Consider the following 22,331-nt stretch of genomic DNA (forward strand, 5'->3'; position numbering starts at 1 on the left):
AAATCATTGCAGCACCTTCATGCCTGGGTGTAGATTGGAACACCCGAATTCAATTATTAATTATTTGGTACTTTAACTTTGGATTACAGGAATTCTGTTGTTTTTTTTGTTTACGGTTATGAAGCATATTAAAAATATGACAAATATTGAGCCCAGCTCTGAAACAGTAGCTATAACCACATGCAGGCCACTCCGTCTTCTATGGACCATCTAAACCCATGCAAACTGGAAAACAGCTGATTTTAAGGCTTCTGCAAATGAACCAAATTAAAAGTTTCTTACTTTGATAATAAAAGATTTAGCAGCCTATTGAATTCACACAAACTGATCAAAGTAATTATGGGAAGACTTAAATTACACATTGGATGTTGATCAAATATTCACGTTGTATTTGGCAGATGGTACAATTCACTAGGAAAACCGTCAGTGAAAAAATATTTGGGAAAAAAAAAAAAGAGATGTAAATCCAGCTGCAGATCAAACATGCTAATGAGACTGCAGCACTGGTGGTGAAAGCACATCTGTCTGTTTTTACCTCTGCCACTGACTCAGGACTAGTTTGTGTGTACATATCCACACTGGATAAAACAAAAAACAAAACACCCTTGACAAGATTTTGCTTTTTATTCATCGTGGTACAACATGGACAATAAAAGCAGGGCAAAAAAAGAAACAAATTAAGTCTCCAAAATTGATCAAAATTAAATCAGAGTATTTTACAGTTATGGAACAAGAGCGATCAAAATGAGCTCTAAAGTAGAGGAGAAAAGAAGACACTGCTTGTCTCAAAAGGTCTAACACTGTACATACGCTTCAACTGACTTTAAAAAAAAAAAAGAAGGGGGGGTCAGGAAGTGAAGTAGAACCTGACAAATCAATACAAACCACAAGCACTGTTCATTTTATTTTATTTTCACTAAATGCCAAGAAACACGGAGGATGTGGAAAGAGTTTCAAAATAAAAAACAAAAATCCATAAAGAGTTTCTCTAAGTTTGGTTTGTTAAGTGCTGTCTGGCTGACATCTTGACCAGTAAAATCAGATAAACAGATGAACCACAACTATCCTTATCCAGCCAAAAGATGGACAGGTAATGGAACAAGAAAAATCGATGCAATCTGTCCTTTCTCCTCATTTTTACGCGTTTTTATTTATTTTCATGTTTCTTTAAATAAGCCATTACACATTTGTGGTTCACCTTGTTTTTAAGCAGCGAAGTATCAGGTTCAGGGTAAGGATGGGTGCACTCTTCAACTTCTTCCTCAACCAGATATTCCAGCTTCCCCTGTTGAGCATAAAGAAACGTCCACAAAATGCGATGTTAGCCAGGGTCCCACAACATCCGCTTGTAGCAACGACTGCTGCCACTCAAACAACAACAATTTACAAAGTCATTTGATAGTCAAATTTCCCTCAAGAGACACTGCTAATAATGCACAAAGCTATCCATTTACTAGCACAACAGACACTTGAAGTCTTGACTGCATTTGGCCAAAATTCCCTGAGATTATTTTGTTTTCTGTACATTTTGCACAAGTTTGCAATTTAAAGAAGCTCTTCAGGAGCTGCCTCAAGTCTAAACCTGAACTTAGTGTCAAAACTACAATATCTGCTTTGCCAAAGAGGAAATGCACTTGATATGTTTTTTTAAGTGTAAAATTACAAACACCTGAGCAAATTACGTTTTTAAAAACACACGAACGAAGCACTGCGGAAAAGCACACATCAGCAACGATTTCCAATTTGGCAAAGGAATATGAGGCAGGCTGTCTGTGCATCTGTGTCTCTCTGACAATCCTATCGCACATTCTCCCCAAACATGTTTGAAAGTTAACAAATAGGAAAACAAAGAAGGCACAATTAAAAGTATATGTGACACAATCAAGCTTTCAAGTTCGTGTTCTGGAGAAGTACACAATTTGCTTTTTTTTTTTTTTTTTCTGACAGGCAACAGCATTCAGAAATGGATGTGGGTAGAGAAAGGAGTACCTGGGGTGAGTACCTGCACAGTTTGAGAGTCAGAGAGTATCCATGATTTTTAATTTGCCCTTTTCTCATGTGGTCTCGCTCACAACACCAACGCTGTGTGAGGTATGGAAGTCAGCTGCAATTCATTCGATAAACCCTACCCTCCAGTTAGTTAGGTTACGTTAGACCCCCGGTGCTTTAACACCCCCCAAACACACACTGGCATGGCATCATCAGGCACAGTACGCTGGACAACAATTCCATGGCAATTGCGTTATAAATATGGCAAAATAAATAGCTTCTTTGTGACAAAAAAAACCAAAAACCTCTGACCAAGGCTGTGTGTTCACCTGTGCGTTTACATATGAGCAGGAGAAAACGCCAAGGTTTTTAAATGGAAACATGTACACACACAGTGACTGGTTTTCCTCCCTATATGGATTATTACAGCAACAAATAGCAATTATTACATTTTGCTACTTCAAAGTAAAAAAAACAAAAGATAAATAAATATAAAAATAAATAAATAAAAGAAACAAGTAAATACAGGCAGGAAATCTTGACTGGATGCGTTAACTTTTTCTGCCATTTTGTCCACAAAGACAAATATACATCTATAAGGATCAAAAACCGATACAAAACGAGGGGTACCTCTGGGCATGTTTGCTCAGGACTACACTGGCCTTTCCCTCTTGGCTTTGTGTGAATGATTTCTACCTTCTTCTCATTCATCGGGCCTAGTCCTTCATCTTCAGTGCATACTTATGATGCACTATTCAAAAACAGGATAAAGATATTTGCATATAGTACATAAGACAAAATCACAGGCATTGAACTGAACATAAACAGGGTGGGAGAGCAGGGGTGAGAGGGTGGGTAAAGGGAGATGGGAAAGGTGGGTAGGGGAGGGGACGTGAGAGGGGAGGGTGGAGGGGGTTGGGTTGAGAGCCAGGGGAGGTGTGAGGAGGAGGACGCACTTACCTGAGCCTGATCTGAGGTCCTATCAGATCAGTTTTAATTGGACTGAGTGTCACCTTCAGAATGGAGGAGCTCTTGCTGGCCGTTTAGCAGAGGGGAGAAGGCAGCCGCCTCCGTCTGCATCTGTTCCGCTTCTGAAGAAGCCTTGATGGCGGCTGCATCTCCGTCTGAGTGCTTGTCTTTCTTAGAGCTGCTCCTCTCCTCTGTACCCTTACGGTCTGAAGAAAAACAAAAGAGAAAACATTGCACACATTAGCAAGAAATGTTTGCACAACCTCAGATTAAACTGTCTTATTAAAGAGTTCAACAGGTGCTTGTTGATGCACAAATGTTCAGTAGGATTGTGTCGAGCTCTGGCTCACCTCTTTCATTTGTTATGGGCACAGACTGCTGCAGGACTTCTTATGGGAACAGCTTGATTGTGTAAGTAGGTTGTCTGGGTAAGCACCAAACAAACTGCCCTTTATTGGCATTAGCAAAATTATCTGTGCCTGAATATTATGCATTAGTAATCCTACTACTTCTCATTTATGGAATACTGTCCTAAACAGACAAAAGAGGGAGACTGTACAATTACCGCTCATGTAGTCTAAAAGATACATAACAAGTGCTTTGTGTGAAGTGCTTTATGTAACATAATTTCAAACTACAATAGGTTTCTTTTAAATTCATATTGATACATTTTTAAAATTAGTTGCTCCACAGTGTAGTGGTTTAAACATTCACCTAACAAGGAGAAAATCTGGGGTTTGATCCCGGGAAGAGACACAAACCTCTTTCGGGTAGAAGACAACTCGCATAAAAATCTGCCAAATCAAATATGTGAAGCTACTCATTGTGACTCATTGAGAGCAGCCAAAAGTCTCACTAGGATTTTTTTCTCCATCTCAATGAGACTTTTACCTGGATGCATAATAAAATGCTTTTTCCAGTGTTGAAGAAATTCCCTCAAGGTATTCCTAATATAGACCTGCCTTTCACCATGTGAAACAGGCTCCAGCCCCCCATTTTAACCCTGAACTAGATAAGTGGAAGAGCACAGATAAATGGAGGGATGGTATTCAACATATATTGTTTGGAAGGACAGCGGATGATGAGGAAGCAACAAACACAAAAATAATCAGACGGTACCTTTGTCTTTTGATGACCGCTCTCTGTCTCTCTCCTTTTCCCGATCCCTGTCCCGGTCCTTGCTTCGGCTACGGCTGCGGTGGCGGTGAGATTTGCGCTCTGAGCTACGCGATCTCCTTCTGTCACGACTTCGGGAGCGGCGTTTCCTGTCGGAGCGTTCACGGCTGCGTCTTCTCTCTCTGTCCCGGCTCCTACAGAAAAGGCAAGAAAAAGTGCTGTGGTTAAAATGATTTTTGAGAAAATAATCATTCAGAATTATAAATATATCATCCCTCATGTTTTAAATTGTAACATTTCATTGGATTCTGCTTTATGTGTGACATTTCCGTGACTATAAATCCAAGTGCAACGCTCAGTCCGGTCAGTCGTACCTGCTACGTTTGCGTTCCCTGTCCTTGTCTCTGCTCCTGGACCTCCGGCGCTCGCGGGATCTACTCCGTTTCCTGTCCGATGCTCGACTGGAGTGGCGGCTGCCTGAGTGGCTTCGACGTGCCCTCCTATCCCTCTCTCTGTCCCTGTCCCTCTCCCTGTCCCTCTCTCTTTCTCTGTCCCGCTCTCTCTCCCTCTCTCTTTCTCTGTCTCTCTCCCTTTCACGCTCTCGCTCTCTCTCTCGTTCCCTCTCCTTCTCTCGCTCTTTTTCGCGCTCCTTCTCCTTCTCTTCCCCCTCTTTGCGCTTTTTCTCCCTTTCCTCCCTCTCCCGTTCCCGCTCTTCTCGTTCTCTTTTGAGGGCTGGGTTTTCACCCTGAGGGTCTTCAGAGCGACGGTGCAGTTTTTCCTGAGAATACAAAAACATTACATATTATATAATTTCTAACATTTGCAGACATTTTTAAACAACAACACCAAGCATGGTTGAATTGAAACACTCTTTCAAGCAGCTCAAGTTTGTAAAAAGTTCTAGATACAAGAATGACACAATCCTGTCACCTTGAGCTCCTCTACAGTGGATTTGATCTTGGCGTAGCCCATGTGCTGCTTCCCCATCAAGTGGTCGTCCACTCGGGACTGTGCATCGCCCACAATGAGGAAGGCCCCACACACCTCACACACTTCCATCTGTTTCTCCTGGGCAGCAAAGCTCTCGATGGTCTGGATTGAAAGGACATAAATTTGTTATTAGACATCAAAACAAACAATAAGGAAACATTTCTGATTTGCATCATAGCTGCCTGCCCAGCTCGCACAGATTTTACTTTACGAGTATTAATAACAAATACAGCTACAGTGAAAAATAACTTTTAGCTCACCGGCTGGGTTTAAACTTGTATTTGAAATGGAATTAAACTCATGTTAACTGACTGATAGTAGGTGATGCTCATGTTATGCTATCTTAAGCTGTGTTTGTAGGCTGATTAGCCCAGGGTAAACTGACTCACCGAGGGGGTGGAGCTGAGTAGTTCCCTCTCCTCCTTCAGCTGCTCCACCAGTTTCATCATTCCCTGGGCCTCCTCCACTCGGCCCTCAGAGCCCAGTTCCTCAATCTGAGAAAAAGACAAAAGCCATGTTACAATGTCACGACTTGATTTATGGAGTGCATATAAGAATTTAGGGAGTTTTATTTTAAATAATGTGATCTGTAACACAGTCAGGGAAAAGCATCTGAAATGTCATACAGTCTAGAGTGCATGCACAAAAACAACTGTGGTCACAACAGGTAGCTGTTCCTGTTTTAATGCTTTCAAGTCTGAAGTCAGCTTACACTTAGATCAGTGTGAACAGCAACATGTTTCCTTATTTTGCCAAAGGGTTCAAAATCTCCTTCCACAGATTACATTTGTTTATTATTCAATTATTTTAAAGAGAAACTGCACAAGGCTGGGTAGCAATGAACCTCCTGACAGGACAGCCTTTATCAGACTTGTACTCTAATGTAGTCTTCTTTTCAAATGCATGTACAGTTAGCCATGCACTCCACACACCTTCTAAATTCACAAATTTTGGTCGAACAGTGAAGCTGCAGAGGTTCAGAGGGAGTTAAATTAGAGGAGTTTTAATATATGTGGTAAACCAGCCGAGGTAATGCAGACCGCACAAGAGAGGTGAAGACATGAGTGCGGACAGGGAGGTGTGGGTAGAAATGAGTGTCAGGGGTGATTTGTAACAGAACGATAGCAGCTAGAGTGAAGGGTTAGGATTATCAGCTGGTAGTCGCACCTGCTATGATGTATGAGTTAAACTCAGTTTAGAGCTCAAGGAGGCTGAGTTAAAGATGTTGAAATATTCATTGGGAGAACCCAGGAAGGAAGACTTATAGATGTAGAGGAGGAGGACATGCTGAGAGTTAGCGTGACAGGGGAGGATGCTAGTAATAAGGTCAGAGGAAGGCAGGTGTTCCACTGTGACAAACCCTAAAGCAAGGCACTGGAAGAGGAACTTGTAGGAGACTGTCAGATATCCTGATGCAAGAAGACCAACCCGCGTTCAAATCTTTCAGTTTTTCTCAAACACTACCAATTTAAAGATTTCGGGCAAACCTGCACAACCAGGTCTTCGATCTTCTCTGTTAGAACCTGGACTTTCTCCTCATTCTTTCCTGATGGACCAGGGCCCTACAGAATGAATACATGAGTACAATTAAGTTCAATGAATCCTAAGCAGAAACATACAGGTAATGTTATTTTCTTTTAGATTCATAACTTGCACTGTGGTCCGAGAAAACATGAAGATGCACAGAAGAGTTTGAGAATGATGTTCTCAATTAAAAGTACCAACCCCTGCATTCTGCTGAGCCTGGGAAAGCGCAAGCCGGGCATGCCCTCTGCGGATCCGCCGCTCCACTTCTGCCAGGAGTGACTGCAGATAGCGCAAGAAATCTCGCTCATAACCTTCCTTCATGAAGCGAGAACTTTTCTCATACCTGGATATAACAACACAGAATTGGTTAGTTATGTGTAACATATCAAGCCAAAAAAACAAACAAACAAACAAACAAACAAAAAAAAAAAAAAAAAAACGGAAAGAAAAAGGAAAAAAAGCCAAAATAAGAACTTACATTTTTCGAAGATTTTCATCATGGATTTTCTCACACGGACCTGGAAACCCAAATCAATAAACATATTATTGTCGAATAGTTGTTTGTTAAATCTCAAGGGCTTTGTCCAGATTATAATACATTTTGGGAATACAAAGTTCCCAACTTACCCAAGTCAGAGCGGGTGTTTGTGAATAACTCAGCAGGGCAGAAGCCACACAAATAGTACCGACAGACCTTAATAAAAGAAAACATATCAAACAATTTTATGTAAATTTTGCTTCCATAGTAGATTACATTGGATTAAGTGACAGCATGTTACTTACACCAACTATGAGCAAATGAATGTGGTAGTCGTATAAATTCATCTAATCAATTTCTGCTTGAACTAAGAACACAAAAAATACCCACAACACTGCAAGTGCAACAAAAACACAACAGCATGGAAAACAGTATTTATTACTAATATTAAATATTAATGCCAAATTACATACAAAGCAACATGTATGTAACCGTATTTAGTCTTGAGACATCGCAATGCCAGTTTATGCAATAAGCAGAGCATAACCTTTAGAGAACGTAATGCAGGTCCTTTCACACATTAGCACGTCGAAATCATTTGTATTAACACAGTTAAACTATTATCTCAACTATACCTAGAAAACAAGTTGCTAAAACTGAAGTGAGCCCAATGAAACCCTTTAAGAATGACCAAACCGTGATGCTAATCTCGCTAACACGCGTGCTCAAGCACCACTGACTCAAACCGCCCGCTTTTCGCCATCGATTCTGTGCGTGAATCGAAAATTTTTAATTTGGAGGCCATACCGCCTAAACTAGCCGGTACCCACCGCGCACGCCATGCACGCTTATTTTGGACACCTCACGGCTAATAGGTTTTAAAACTAGCTAAGCTAATGGTAGCTAGAATGCTAACTTACGCTCTCGTCGTCCCAGCGTACGTTAGACCGCTTCTCATCAGGGGCCAAGTTTCTATCTCGACCCATCAACTCGTCGAGTAACTGGGCGGCAGAAAGCATTATTCCTGCAGGAATGTAGCCTTAATTTAAAGTACTACAATAATATCCAGAAGGCCCAATTTACACCATCTGCTGCGCGAAGTACTTCTAATCAAAATGGCAGACCTTGTAACAACAACGCCCGCTAACAGTCCGAATACAACTAGCCCAGGAGCTGCTCCCGCGGCCTCTGAACCGGAAGTACTAGTCTGACCATCGTGTCCAGGATTCAGTTCTCCGTTTCGTGCCGCAAACTTTACCATTGATCAAAAACGGACAAAATGTGCAATTTCTATTTATATTTTGACCAGAAGCCGATGTTGCGGCACTGCGTATGGTTATACCTTGTTTTATTTTGAAAGTTTACAACGGAAGCAACTTCAGAGTAGTCTGATGAGCTTGGAAAGAAAAGCGTCTGGACTTCTTTAAGTTTCTTGAAGACAAATGCCACATTGAAGAGCCAGATTGTGGTGGTGTGTGAAAAATATCATCAGAGGCTATCACACAAGGGCATTCAGACTAATGTTATTTTCCACTAGTACTGGATCTTTATTTGATACTGTAATATATAATGTTTACTTGTTGCTTTTACTCAGTTCCCATCGGTCACACTAAAAACGTCAAACTCAGTGAATGTTGATCACAACAAGCACACGCGAAGCTTTATGACTGCATATTTCACAGTTGCAGTGCTATGACATCATCAAAATCTATCTCAGTGATGCAGATTTTACCAGATCTGATTACTGCCAGGAATGATTAATAAATGCATACTTTTGTGACTTCCGTGCTGACCAAATATTTATTAAGGCAAGTCCACATAAATTTCCTGTTAATGTCCCCAATGTGTTTTAGTTTTCCTCTGTCACACCAACCGTCTGCATGTCCTCCTTCACTCCATCTATGAACTGTAACTTTGCCTCCTCTCCTTTCATTTAACCATACATCATAACAGGTCTTACTACCATCTAGTAACTCATTTCAACTCCCTCTGAGTTTCTATGCACCTCTACAGCAACACTCAGAGCAAGCATTGCATCTTTTTACATCCAGTAGTGCCTCAAAAAAATTTTTTATAGGGTGGTCATATGGGTCATATTAGTGTCCAGAGCCTTACATACAATCCACTATTCTCCTTTGCCACTTCTCTTTGCTGTACACCCAGCCTCCCAGTACTCATGTCTACTTTTTCTTTGCTAACCTCTTCCTTTAAATGCTTTCTCGTACTTCCGTATTTTACCACTAAGACTCCTTATCTTCTTTCCTCTCGTCTTCTTGCAGTTTCCCTCGCCACTCACAGAGTCTGAAATTGTGATTCTTTAAAATTGCTGCCTTGCAGCTGTAGTATCCCCGGTGTATCTTACGCCAAAGTTCAAGTTAGTGTAGTATCGTGGGTGTTTGCTCCCCTCTAGTGGCATACTGAAGAAATGCAGCATAAAAATGTACTGCAAGTTTAAAACCAGTATTTATAACTTTATTAAAACGGATATAAAAACAAAAGTAACAGGTGTGCTTGGGACAAATAATCAACAGCTGTTTTAGCTTTTTCTGGACTGGGTATTATAAGTGTAGGGAGGTTTATTCCAGCTTGTCTGCAACACGTGTGAGTCAAAAACAGTTAAAGTACTTTGAACTTTTATCTCCCAGTTATTTCCTTATTCATGACAGCTAACGGCAGTATCACACAATTTACGTGGGGAAACGCACTGGCTACGCGATTCCTCGGAGGGGAACTAACATTCGTGCTCACTGTTGTCACATCTAAAGATGCTCCCCCCCCCCCGATGAGGCGGCGGTGTTTTTGGCAGTGGATTGACGAAGCTCTGACACTACTGCTTGATTGAATGAGTTTATAGCGAGTGCATGCGGTGCCACTGTAACGCGAACTAACAGCAGAAACACGCGGCGGGCACACGGCTTGACGTGTGAACGCCAGAGACGGTCAACACGTAGTTGAAATAGCCAAAGCGATTTGCTGCCATAAGCTAGCACCTCGTCGAGCTAGCCAGTAGGTAAGGTTAGCCTGGTAGCTAATGCTAGCTGTAACCAGTATATTTAGCTAATTAGTATTGGCAACATAATTCGCGTGGTCTTTGCGTGTCCTATGAGCGCACGTCGCTAGCCGTGTGAACCAAAAATGTCCACAAATTCGCTGGATAAAGAGCTACAGGAGCAGCTGAGAGAGGCGTCTGCCATCGGGGATATCGATGAAGTGCGGGCGTTAGTGGAGAGTGGGGTTAATGTCAACTCACAAAACGAAATCAACGGATGGTGAGTGTTTTCACCGATTTATAGTAGTATTTGTTCGGTCGCGACTGCAGCCGGCCAGGAGTTGAGTGCAGTCATTGCAGAGCAAAGCTACAGGGATTAAAAACACTGCTCAGCGTTATCCTATTACGCCAAAGAGGGCTTGTTAATCAGCCGGCGCTGCCACTTTTAGCTTTTCTTTAAAACCAGCAATCAAGCAAAATATTGAGTAAAGTGGCTGCTTCAAACACAAGCTTGTTCTCTTTGCTATAGCCTGATTACTGAGTTCGGAAACACTAACCAACCTTTGATTATTCATTTTTCACGCATGCGCCCATCATCAGTTACTTTGCACCCGTAAAGAACCAAGTAGAGTTATGTCGAGATTTTGGTTAAAGTTTAAAGTAATATATACATTATTTATATTTTTCCATTTGTATGCCAGTGCCACACACTATAGCTAGCTTAATGAGAGGTACCACTTGAGTGATACAATATATTTCTGTTGTTATTGTTCCTTTTCTTTTTGTACACCACTAAATTCTTTTGTTTCTCCAATAATCCCTGCAGGACATGCTTACACTGGGCATGCAAGAGGAATCACAAGCACATAGTGTCCTACTTACTCAGTTGTGGAGCGGACAAAGACATCCTCACAGCTAAGGATGAGTTAGCGTCACAACTGACATCCAAGCCGGAGATCAAAAGACTGTTAGGAGGTAAAGTCAACATTTCTCACTCTGCTGCTCCCTGTGTCACATTGGTGACACTGGGCTGGTTACGGTTCAGGTCGTAGAGCAGGTTGTCCACCAGTTGTAGATTCAGTGGATCGATACCCGGCTCCTCTGATCTGCATGCTAAAGCTTTCTTGGGCATCATCAATGTGTGAATGTTAGGAAGTGCTTAGGCATAGATAAAAGTACTGCATGAATGTGTAAGTGTGATTGAGTGAGTGAAGTGTATATCTATAATCAGTTATAACACTGGGTATTTGTGTTGACGCATTTGCTGCAGTCTTTGCTATTGTTTCGAGTCTATTTGCAGAAAATAATCCCCCCTCTTTTGTGATCATTATTACAACAGTTGAGGTGGAGGAAGTGCCTGAAGTGAAGGAGCCCGAGTTGCCAATCGTCCCAAACTACCTGTCTAACCCGCCCTTTATGTATTCCAAGATGGACAAGAACTCAGAGGTGATTCACCTTACACAAAACGGTTCTGGAGAGCACGCTGAAGACACGCAGAGTGATTCGGCATCTCTTTCACCAACACACGAGCCTCCTCGGAAACTCGTCTTCGATGCCTCCGCTCCTTCCTCAAATCCCACCATCAACCACAGCCAAGCCCAGACTGGGGAGTTCATCCCTGTGAACGAGCAGAACGGTGTCTCACCCAGCACGGCTGCTTCCCACAGTCACACTGTCGTTAACTGCACGGTGCCCATGGACCTATCAGTCGAGCCTCACCTTGTCAACCACGCCGACTACCCGCACACAGTGGTGCACAACGGCACCGTGTGTTCGCCTCCACTGGCCTCACCCAGTCCCAGCTTGGCTAGCAACGGCGGGAGCCAGGTCCAAGCCCCAGTGGCCAGCACAAACCCGACTGTGAGCAGACAGCAGTCTATCCCGCAGCAACTGAGTTACGGCCAGGCTGGTGGTGCCATGCCAGCCTTCCAGCCTTTCTTTTTCACCAGCACCTTCCCTGTCAATGTACAAGGTGGGTTTACTGTGAATTAAAGATTAAAATAACAGGAAATATTTATCTCAATTTCAAACACATTAAGTGGGAAGAAACAACTCCGCTGGTTTACTCTGAAGTGTCGAGGTGCAGCACCACAAGTATCAGCACATTTTTCTAATAGACATGATGAGTGGTTTACTTTTTATATATCTTGTTTGTTTAATGCTTATGCAAATAGAAATATAAAAACAACAGCATGGATTATTTTCTAGAAACTGCATGCTGTAAGGATTTCTTAGCTGAGAGTAGTGACTTACTCCTTGGCTAGCAAAGCCCCATTAAATTATTGCACACTGCTAAACGCCCGCTGGTGTCAGGCGTAGCAGGGTGAAGAAAGAACCAGGCTCTTTGACACTTTGTCGGTGAATGTTCTGACAGTAAAACTTTCATGTGGCATGGCAGTATGGATATTTGCAGCCGAGTGACTAATAATATCACAGATATAACAACTTAATTTGACTCCATGATGTCGTCGACCTGTCAAACCAGAAGCTGATCTTTATGACAAAATATAACCAGCATGTGTTCTTTATTAATGTGCTTTCATAAAAACTAAACAGACCCTTTCTTTTCACTTTGTAAATGATCAGTAAATGAACTGTTCAGAAAGAATATTCAGTCTCTCATAATAGTACAAAGCATTCATAAGATGCTGCTGTCTGAGCACAGACAGAAAAATCATATATTTGCATTTCCACAGGTTACATGTTACCATGTCTGCTTGAGATTACCAAAACTTCTCAACCACTTTGAGCTGTAGAGAAAGTTCAAATGGTTCCTGAAAGATAAGAATTATTGTATAATTTTACAGCCAAAATGACAAGATGCACCAGGCGCCTGTGTGATACTTTGCTGGTTAATGTAAAGATGTATTGCTTTTGTTCTCTCTCTCTAGAGTTGGTACTGAAGGTGCGTATCCAGAACCCCAGTGCGCGGGAGAACGACTTCATTGAGGTGGAGCTGGACCGCCAGGAGCTCACCTATCGTTCCCTTCTACGAGTCTGTTGCCGTGAGTTGGATATCAGCGCCGAGCACGTGGAGAAGATCCGCAAGCTGCCCAACACTATGCTGAGAAAGGTACAGACACAAAAGCCTGCTTACTCTGTGTAGGCTGATGATGTTATTGTACAGTGTCATCTTAGATGTGGAAAGACAATTTCAGCCATTTAAAGGCTTTTTTTCCTCTTTATTATTATTTCTTGTGCTCATTTAAAGGTAACCATGAGACAGACAGTATAACAAACAAATTCAGTGGAGGGGAAAAAGTGGAATATATTTAGTCTGCTGTCTGTGTGGTTACAAAATTGGCCTCACTCTATGAAACTTTGAAACTTTAAACCTTTAAACAAAAGGTTGTTGTGAATATTATAGGTTGCCATATCCAAGGACTGTGCGACATTTTCTGCTACTGTGTAATTTCGTGCAAAATACACACCTAATGAAAATGCACCAAAGCCACTCTCAGGCTGACGTGTTGTATATAATGCATGCTTAGTATCTGCATAGCACAGAAATGCCACCTGTCCTGTTAGGTTAGGAATATATTCAAAACTATTCAGATTTTTAGTCTCACTGCTTTCCTCTGTCTGACTCATGCATGTGACACTCTCTAAATCTCTTAATCTGTAGTTTGTGAGCCACTTTAACTTTCCATTGAAACCTTCCCACCCCCGTCGGTACACTGTGTTCATGTTCTTTTATGTCCAAATGATGACTGCGTGATCAAATTAGAATGAATATATAAAGACAAAGCTGCAGCATGTAGGGCTGCAACAAGTGGTTCGTTTTGTTTTCTCTTTACATTCGTTGTTTAGTCTGTGAAAATTCAAAGTAGCTGAAAGTGGTTCTGTATTGTAATCCAACCCCAGCGTGACCCAAACTGAACTCCACTGACATAAAAAGACAAGAAGCTTTGGACTTTACACAGCTAAGCATCAGTTACGTAAAATTATTGAAGGCATAAGTAAGCTATCTCAGGTCTGTGTCTCTTGATTGGTTAAACCTTCATATTTAAAAATAATTGAGGGGGGTACGTGCACTGGGTGGTAGATTTCAGTAAGGAGGTCTGCTCTCAGCAACAACACACACAGTTCTGTGCTATTGTGTTAGTTTAGAATTCAGCGATTCCATTTTTCTTTCTTTGGTCATATCCATGTCCTCTCTACTTTATGGATGTCCATGAAAAAAAGATTTAACTTGAACTTGTTGAAACTATAGTGTTGACGATTTTAAATGCGACTATCTGTCCCCTGACCAGGACAAGGACGTGGCTCGGTTGCAGGACTTTCAGGAGCTGGAGATCGTGTTGGAGAAAGCAGAAGGCCTGTCCCTCTTCTCTGGGTCTGGGGGCCTAACAGACAGACCCTGCTACAACATGAAAGCCTCCCGACTCACCTACTAGAGCTCCCAAAAAGCTGGAAGTCCCCCTGCTTACAGTGGGCTTCTATAGCTACCCTCAAGCAACCATAACTAGTTGCCTGCCCAGGTCCCTCATTACAGTTTTGTTCAGCTTTGGTGTTTTGCCAGTTTAACTAACTGGGAATCTTTTTTTTTTTTTTCCCCCCCAGACTGTAGCTTATTGTTTGCCTCCTGTCCTCCTCTGACACTCACGCTGCTTTTGTGTACCCAAACCAGTTCTAAGTGATTACTGATGCATGGTGCCCTCGATGACTTGCAGAAGTATTCGGACACCTCTCTCATCTCTTTAGCTCTTTTCTCTCCTCCCACTGCACTTTGTGCCAAGGCTCCAGTAGGACAACAGAGGAGGACACTGGCTTGTCTTCCTTATGGGCTGGACTTGAACGGGATTCTGCAATAGCCTTATATGGACACATTTCTATACTGGTTCAGGCTGTGGTCTGAGAAGACAGAGGGCAACAGGAAGGATTTGCATAACTCTAACTGATAAGATAATCAAGTCAACAGAACAGGACCAGGCGCAGCACAGTGGACGTGACCTGTTGAGTGATATCACACATACTGGCTCCAGTACACACTTTCATATATGCTGTAGGCAAAAAACTGTATGGTTTTTTTTTTTGTTTGTTTGTTTTTTCCTGCAGTGTATCTGCTCTTGGCCTAATTCTCAAGGTGGATTTAATCTTACAACAGGTGACATTTGAAGTATCGCTGGACTAATTTTACTTGTATTAGACGATAGCAGAGATGACGCTTTAATCTCTTTCCCACAGGGATGGACACGTTTGAGCAGGAGTACTCATTTCCCTGCATAGTGACACCATTCAGTTGTACACTGTGGTAAAGGAAGATCTAGTTATGTTTGTTTATTCACGTAAGACTTAAATGTTGGAGATAAAACTGCAGCCACTTGAAACTGCCCCCCCCCCCTTATTTTTTCTTTTTCTCTTTAAACAAATGTCACTTTTGCTTTGCAGGGTATGTTAATCTGTTTCGTCACTAAAAAACTTATTGTCAACTGTGAAGGGTTCCTATTTAATTTACAATTATACTAATAAAGCAAGACCACGAATAACGCTTTAGGCTGACGAGGCTCGAGTCCCAGCAGAGGTTGCGGACGACGCTCCGTTTCGTTTTTCTGTGAGTTCGAATGTATTCAGTTGTTGTCCATACGTTTAAATGTGTCAGGATTGAAACCAAAAACTAATCTAGCCAGCAAAGATGCTAACCACACAAAAGAAGCCATCCCCGACTGAAATTCAACTCCAGGAAGGAATGAAACAGGAGATTGCTAAGGACCTGGGGGGTTTGTTTTTTATGATTCAGTGCTTCCTCGTTGCGAAAATAATATTACAAATAGCACTGTTACTTCAATTCAAACCTAAACTCGTATATGGTGACTAGATTTTTTTTTTTTTTTTAAGTAAAGGAGTATAAATGGCTTTAGTTCTACCAGCAAGGCCTGTCTAGTGCTAGTTAGACCTTTTTAAAAATTTGAATACACAACAAAAAAATCAAAGTAATGTAAGATGATGATTAACACTAATAGGAAAGCTAATTGTTAAACTGGTGAAGAGGCACAGCCACGTCGTGTTAGATGGTAATGTTTTATGCTGCTTTCATCGACACATAATCCTTTAATTCACAATGCTGGGGCTCGTTTCTTTTAAGCAGTGCTGGCGGACGCCGCTCATGTCCTGCAATCGTTTTCTTACCCAGTGGTAACTGTTTACTGTTCAACTGTATTACCTGAAGCTCTTACTGTATTTATATGTTTTATATTTTTTAATTAATTTGTATGTATGTTTGAAACCAGCTAGGCCTGTTGTTTTGTGTCAAAAAAAAGTGTTTCGGAGGAGTTCAAAAAGTGGCGGGGTGGGGGGGTGCGGTGATGCTGAAGCTAAGTGCAATGTGTGGGGAGGAGGAAGGTGTTTCAGAGGTTTTCGTGAAGGTGAAAGGAGGTAGACGGAGTGCTTAGTTTATGTTCCAAACTATTTTAAAATGCTTTATTAAGTGAAGTTGTGCCACGTGTGTCAGGCAGGAGCTCGGTTGAGAAAGTGGGGACGGTTTGCGCCCCGGTGAATGAGAGCAGCATGTTTGCAGTCGGTTTTTATGGAGTCGTCTTTGATTCTGTGGGAAGCGATGACTAACGTTGTATTTGTTGGGTTGCTTATTGTTCTAGAAAAAGCAGTTTGACTTAACCTATGCATTCAGAGTCTGATATTTTTATATACAGTACGTCCTGTGTACTTGTAGAATTAATCTTGGGCACTGTTAATTTTGTTTGTTTTTGTTTCTGATGACCTGTATGTTCTTTGATAAAGCATGGTATATCTCCATCTGACTAATTGTTTGAATATCTACACTGAACTCTTCCTTTTACATGTGTTGTGTTGCAGGTTTAACTGAAATTAAATGTGTTTCAGGTGACAACCACAAGAGGGCACACATGAGAAAATACAGGCATCGGAAGAGCCACATATAGGAGGACTAGTGTGATAATCTAAAGATTTTTCTAAATTTCTTTGAGTTCATTACAGTCATTAATCTGAGCTTGTTTAAATACTGGACTATTTTAGCTTCACACTGAAACGAATCAATTTTTAGTTATCTGCTCTTTGTGTCTGGGGAGTCATTTAAATACTGTTCAGTTCTAATCTTTATACTGTCGCATAGGACAGTTATGGATGTGACCTGTCACGGTAAGCTTTCTCAGTCTTTGCTACATTAATGGTTTCATTATTGTCATTTAGAAGTGTAGCAGGGTAAGCAGGTAAATAAGGAAGCTTTAACCCCTCCCCTTTTTTTCCCTTTTAAACAAATATCACTTTTGCTCTGTAATGCAAACAGAGATACTGTGTGTATTACAGCCTAAACGTTGATTCTAATAAACATCAGAACATCAGAATATTTTTCCATTTGTATGTTGTTAGCTATACAAATCCAAATCTAAGTATAATAAAACCACAGGGAAGTATATTAAACTCTTACCAAGGTACATTTGATAAGATGATTCTCATAGTGTCATCACATTGCTCATAGCTTGCATACATCAATCAGCCAGTCAGGAGTCAAGGAGTTGCTTGACATTTACATTTTAAATGCTGCCGTTACAGTTATATGCCACTTCATTAGGTACACTTTGCCAGTAGTGGACTGATCCAATTCAGAGCTGCCGTTGTTCTTCGTGGCATAGATTCAACAAGGTGCTGAAAACATTCCTCGGAAATGTTGGGCCGTATCGACATGGTAGCATCTGATGTCAATCTCCCTGTTCTGCCACATCCCAAAGGTGCTCTGTTGGATTGTGATCTGGTGACTGTGGAAGCCCTTTGAGTGCAGGCAACTTATTGCCACGCTCAAGATTCATGATGTGATCTTTGTGAGCTCGCTTGTTATCCTGCTGGAAGCAGCCATCAGAAGATGGATACACTTTTCATAAAAGGATGACCATGGTCAGCAATAATATTCAGGTAGGCTGTGGTATTTAAACAATGCATAATTGGTACTAAGGGGCCGAAAATTTGCCATGAAAATAACCCTCGCACCATCGCAGCACCATCACCAGCCTGAACTGTTGAAACAAGGCAGGATGGGTCCATGCTTTCATGCTGTTGATGTTAAATTGTGACCCTGCCATCTGAATGATTGTTGGACAAAGTGGCATTTTTTTCCCAGTCTTTTTTCCTTGTTTGTGGAATTGTGTGAATTGTAACCTCTGTTTCCTGTTCTTAGCTGACAGGGGTGGCGCCGAGGTGTGGCTTTCTGCTGCTGTAGCCCATCTGCTTCAAAATTCAAGGTGTTGTGCATTCAGACATGCTCTTCTGCATACCTTGGCTGTAAGAAGTGATTATTTGAGTTATTGTTGCCTCATCAGCTTGAAGCTGTGTGGCTATTCTCTGTCTTCTGACATGAAGGCTCTTTTGCTCAGAGAACTGCTGCTCACTGGATTATTTTCTCTTTTTCTCAAACCAATCTCTTTAAAGCCAAGAAATAGTTATGTTCTGATACTCAGTTTAAAGGCTAGCAGGTCATCGTGACCATGTCTACTTACCTAAAGCTACAGAGTTGCTGCCATGTGATTGGCTGATTAGATGTTAGTGTTAACGAGTAGTTAATCAGGTACATGAAGTGGCCGTTGAGTGTACTTTAGGCATTTATTTCAAGATATGATAAAATGAGATATCGCGCTAATCGCTCCGTGCTGCTACGCCATCCAGCTGTGGTTAAGTTCATTTTACTTTAACGTTTGCACAGCAAGCCAGTGTTGTGCATCGTTCTGGTATGGACTTAGCTGACAACACATTTTGTTATGTTCCTTTTTGGTTTTAAAGAACATAAACATCACCTAAGTCCTGATACTTGTATGTGTGAAATCCTTAACCTTTTCAGCGAAATGAATACAGCGGCGTTCATGTGGTGACCAGATGTTCAGAGACAGCAAATCTGCAGAGCACAAATATTGCATAATATACACAGAATTGCGTTCCAGAAGTTAAGCATGCGTGCGTGTATGTATGTGTGTGTCTTCAGAAAATGCAAGCCAATTTACAAAGAGAGACGAGGCATTTCTAGTGAGATGTACTGCATACATTATCTGTGTGTGTATTCCTACATGTCTCTCATTGACATGCTGTGTGTCTAGACTGAAAAATCGGCTTAGGTCCCTGCTGTGGCTGGACGTGTCCTTCTCCTTTGTTATGGAATGAGCCACTCATAATAAGCTTAGTATGAACAGTCATAACACCTTCATTGTTTTTAAACCAGCCCCACCAGATCCCCAGACTTCAATCGTGGGCAAAAGCATCTGTGGATCGACGTGGTGCAGAACCCCTGAAGCATTTTTACAAATAAAGGCAGAAGGTGATGTTATTTGCAGGTACACTACCAGTCAAACGTTTAGACACATCTTCTCATTTAATGGTTCTTCTTTATTTTCATCACTGTTTACAGTGTAGATTCTCACTGAAGGCATCAAAATTATGAATGAACACATGGAATTATGTAGTAAACAAAAAGTGGGAAATAACTCAAAACATGTTTTCGATTTTAGATTTTTCAGCATAGCCGCCCTTTGCTTTGATTATTGCTTTGCACACTCTTGGCATTCTCTCGACGAGCTTCATGAGGTCATCACCTGAAATAGTTTTTCCAGCAGTCTTGAAGGAGTTCCCAGAGATGCTGAGCACTTGTTGGCCCTTTGCCTTCACTCTGCAGTCCATCTCATCTTAAGCCATCTCGATTGGGTTTAGGTCAGGTGACTGTGGAGGCCAGGCCACCTGGAGCAGGACTCCATCACTGTCCTTCTTGGTCAAACAGCCCTTACCCACTTTGGAGGTGTGTTTGGGGTCATTGTCCTGTTGAAAAATAAATGATGGTCCAACTAAACGCAAACTGGTTGTGATGGCATGTTGCTGCAGGATGCTGTGGTAGCCATGCTGGTTCAGTGTGCCTTCAGGTTTGAATAAATCCCCAACAGTGTCACCAGCAAAGCACCCCCACATCATAACACTCCTCCTCCGTGCTTCACGGTGGAAACCATGCATATAGAGACCATCCGTTTTCTGCGCAAAGACATGGCAGGTGAAACCAAAGATCTCAAATTTGGACTTGTCAGACCAAAGTACAGATTTCCACTGGTCTAATGTCCATTCCTTGTGTTTCCCGGCCCAAACAAATCTCTTCTGCTTGTTGCGTTTCCTTAGTAGTGGTTTCTTAGCAGCCATTGGACCAGTGGAACTCTGTGTGGCATTTATCTGGGCTCTAATCTGAGGTGCTGTTAACTTGCAATTTCTAAGGCTGCTGGCTTGGATGAATTTATCCTCAGCAGCAGAAGTGACTCCTGGTCTTCCTTTCCGGGGGCGGTTTACATTTGAACCAGTTTCATCGTAGCACTTAATGGTTTTTGTGACCGCACTTGGGGACATATTCAAAGTTTTGCCAATTTTCCAGACCAACTGAGCTTCAGTTCTTAAAGTAATGATGGACTGTTGTTTCTCTTTACTTAGCTGATTGGTTCTTGCCATAATGGGAATTCTAACAGCTGTCAAATGGGGTTGTCAGCTGTTTACCAACCTGACTTCTGCACAACACAACTGATGGTCCCAATCCCATTAGGAAGGCAAGGAATTCCACAAATGAACCCTGACAAGGCACACCTGTGAAGTGAAAACCATCTCAGGTGACCACATCATGAAGCTCATTGAGAGAAGTCCGAGGGTTTGCGGCACTGTCAACAAAGCAAAGGGTGGCTACTTTGAGGACTCTAAAATATGAAATATATTTAGAGTTATTTGTCAATTTCTTCTTTGAAAAATGAGACGGCATGTCCACATTTTTGACTAATGCGAGGATACTGAACGTCTATTGAACACTTAAAACAGGATAAAATGTAATTTTGAATATTTGAAGTAAAATCCAAACTGCTAAGGGAGAAATACCGATGGTTAGAACTGGCGTTCCCCAGGGTGCCATCCTTGGCCCCTTATTGCTCATGCAAACACTGCTGGAAGTAGATGTCCTTAATGGCAGGAAGGCTTCTGCCAGTGATGTTCTCTGTCACATCCAACAAACTCTTTAGTGATTTTCGACTTTTGGCAGAGCAACTCCTATAGCAAAACTGTCCTGCAACCTGTTATCAGGCTTTTGATTGTATATTATATAATGTATAATAAGCATAAAATCGTAATATATTTTATTCTTATTATTACAAACATAAAATTGTCAGGTTCTTGGACTGTTCGGTCGGCACAGACACATGGAGAGGGTGCACAGAGAAGGTCAAAGTCAAGGTCTGTTTTCAGACAATATATGTTCTGAAGGAAGATAGACTGGTGGGCTGCATGGGGTCCTCCGTGTAGCTTTATTCAATATTTGACATGCCCCGTAAGCACCAGTGTCGACTATGCTGGGAATGCAGGGTCTTGAGGGTTGAAGGTTAGGGGTGGGGGGGTCTGTGGTGGTGGGGGTGTGAGTGAGCAGACAGTAAAAACATATCTTGACTGTGACTGTATGCACGTCCATAGGTGAATCTTTATAATCAGTGTTAAACACATTCTCTATATACTTCCTTTTTATGTGTCTGTGTTTATACAAGTGCCCTCAGACAGGGCTAACAGACAGGAGAGGAGAATGGGACTGCAGGGCTCGGCCTAAAGAACAGTGGGCCTCTTCAGGCTCAGCAGGGACTCAGCTTGGGAAGCACAGCCGACATAACCATGCTCTTTACCTCTCTCACACACACATATAGAGACGCAGAAGCTTTCAAAATGTAAACATTTTTATTCCTTTAAAGCTGCACCAGCTATTTAACACAAGCAAAGGCTTAAAGTGAGGACTATAGAAAACCCTTTGTTCCTGTGGTTTTGTTCACACCAAGCAGACCTCCAACCTATTTGTTTTGTTTTGAGGCCTTCTCTTCTGCAGCACTTCCTGGAATTGCCTTTTGCGGGAAATGATACAGTTTCTCACAGCGTGATTTCAAGCTGTACTATTTGTGACGTCCTGCATGTCAATATTGTGATAGCTGCCAAATGACCCTGCAGACTCTCCTTTACTGCAGCATGCCCTGCCTAAAGTTTTTCCTTTTAGGTTTCCAGACACTGCAAAGCTTTTAGTTAAGAAAGTTAAACACCAATTTCTATTCAGTTTATAATTGACTAACTTATCAGTAAGAGTCATTAAAGGAAAATCAGTGGTTATTCCTCATTTAGCAGTTTGAGACTGATTTTGATTTAACACACTAATAATGTTAAAAAACTCTTTTCAAAATAGTAAGAAGCAGAAATTAACATTGTTATAGTTTTACATGTCTCTATAAATAACAGGAATTAAAAACTTGAACAGAGATCCTGACATGT

At 41.7% G+C, this 22,331-nt stretch overlaps 2 protein-coding genes across 2 annotated transcripts; one reads left to right on the forward strand and one right to left on the reverse strand.

Moving 5' to 3' along the window:
• Nucleotides 1-605: 605 nt before the first annotated feature.
• On the reverse strand, nt 606-8,251 carry luc7l3 (LUC7-like 3 pre-mRNA splicing factor). The gene is made up of 11 exons (XM_085270949.1): nt 7,990-8,251; nt 7,219-7,285; nt 7,070-7,109; nt 6,790-6,934; nt 6,552-6,626; nt 5,454-5,558; nt 5,005-5,166; nt 4,449-4,852; nt 4,078-4,268; nt 2,950-3,164; nt 606-1,285 (listed from the first exon to the last, which is right to left on the reverse strand). The coding sequence occupies exons 1-10, from the start codon at nt 8,086-8,088 to the stop codon at nt 2,983-2,985; spliced, it is 1,470 nt and encodes a 489-aa protein (XP_085127075.1). The 5' UTR covers nt 8,089-8,251; the 3' UTR covers nt 606-1,285; nt 2,950-2,982.
• A 1,388-nt stretch (nt 8,252-9,639) lies between these two features.
• ankrd40 (ankyrin repeat domain 40) lies at nt 9,640-16,811 on the forward strand. Its single transcript, XM_085270951.1, has 5 exons — nt 9,640-10,338; nt 10,885-11,033; nt 11,398-12,030; nt 12,950-13,131; nt 14,312-16,811. Exons 1-5 carry the CDS (start codon nt 10,205-10,207, stop codon nt 14,453-14,455), a joined length of 1,242 nt encoding a protein of 413 aa, XP_085127077.1. The 5' UTR covers nt 9,640-10,204; the 3' UTR covers nt 14,456-16,811.
• Nucleotides 16,812-22,331: the final 5,520 nt, after the last annotated feature.

This window comes from Mchenga conophoros, linkage group LG4 (assembly GCF_057382185.1).
Source record: "Mchenga conophoros isolate Kocher_MC1m ecotype Shallow Benthic linkage group LG4, M_conophoros_male_GT1.1, whole genome shotgun sequence".
Lineage (NCBI taxonomy): Eukaryota > Metazoa > Chordata > Actinopteri > Cichliformes > Cichlidae > Mchenga > Mchenga conophoros.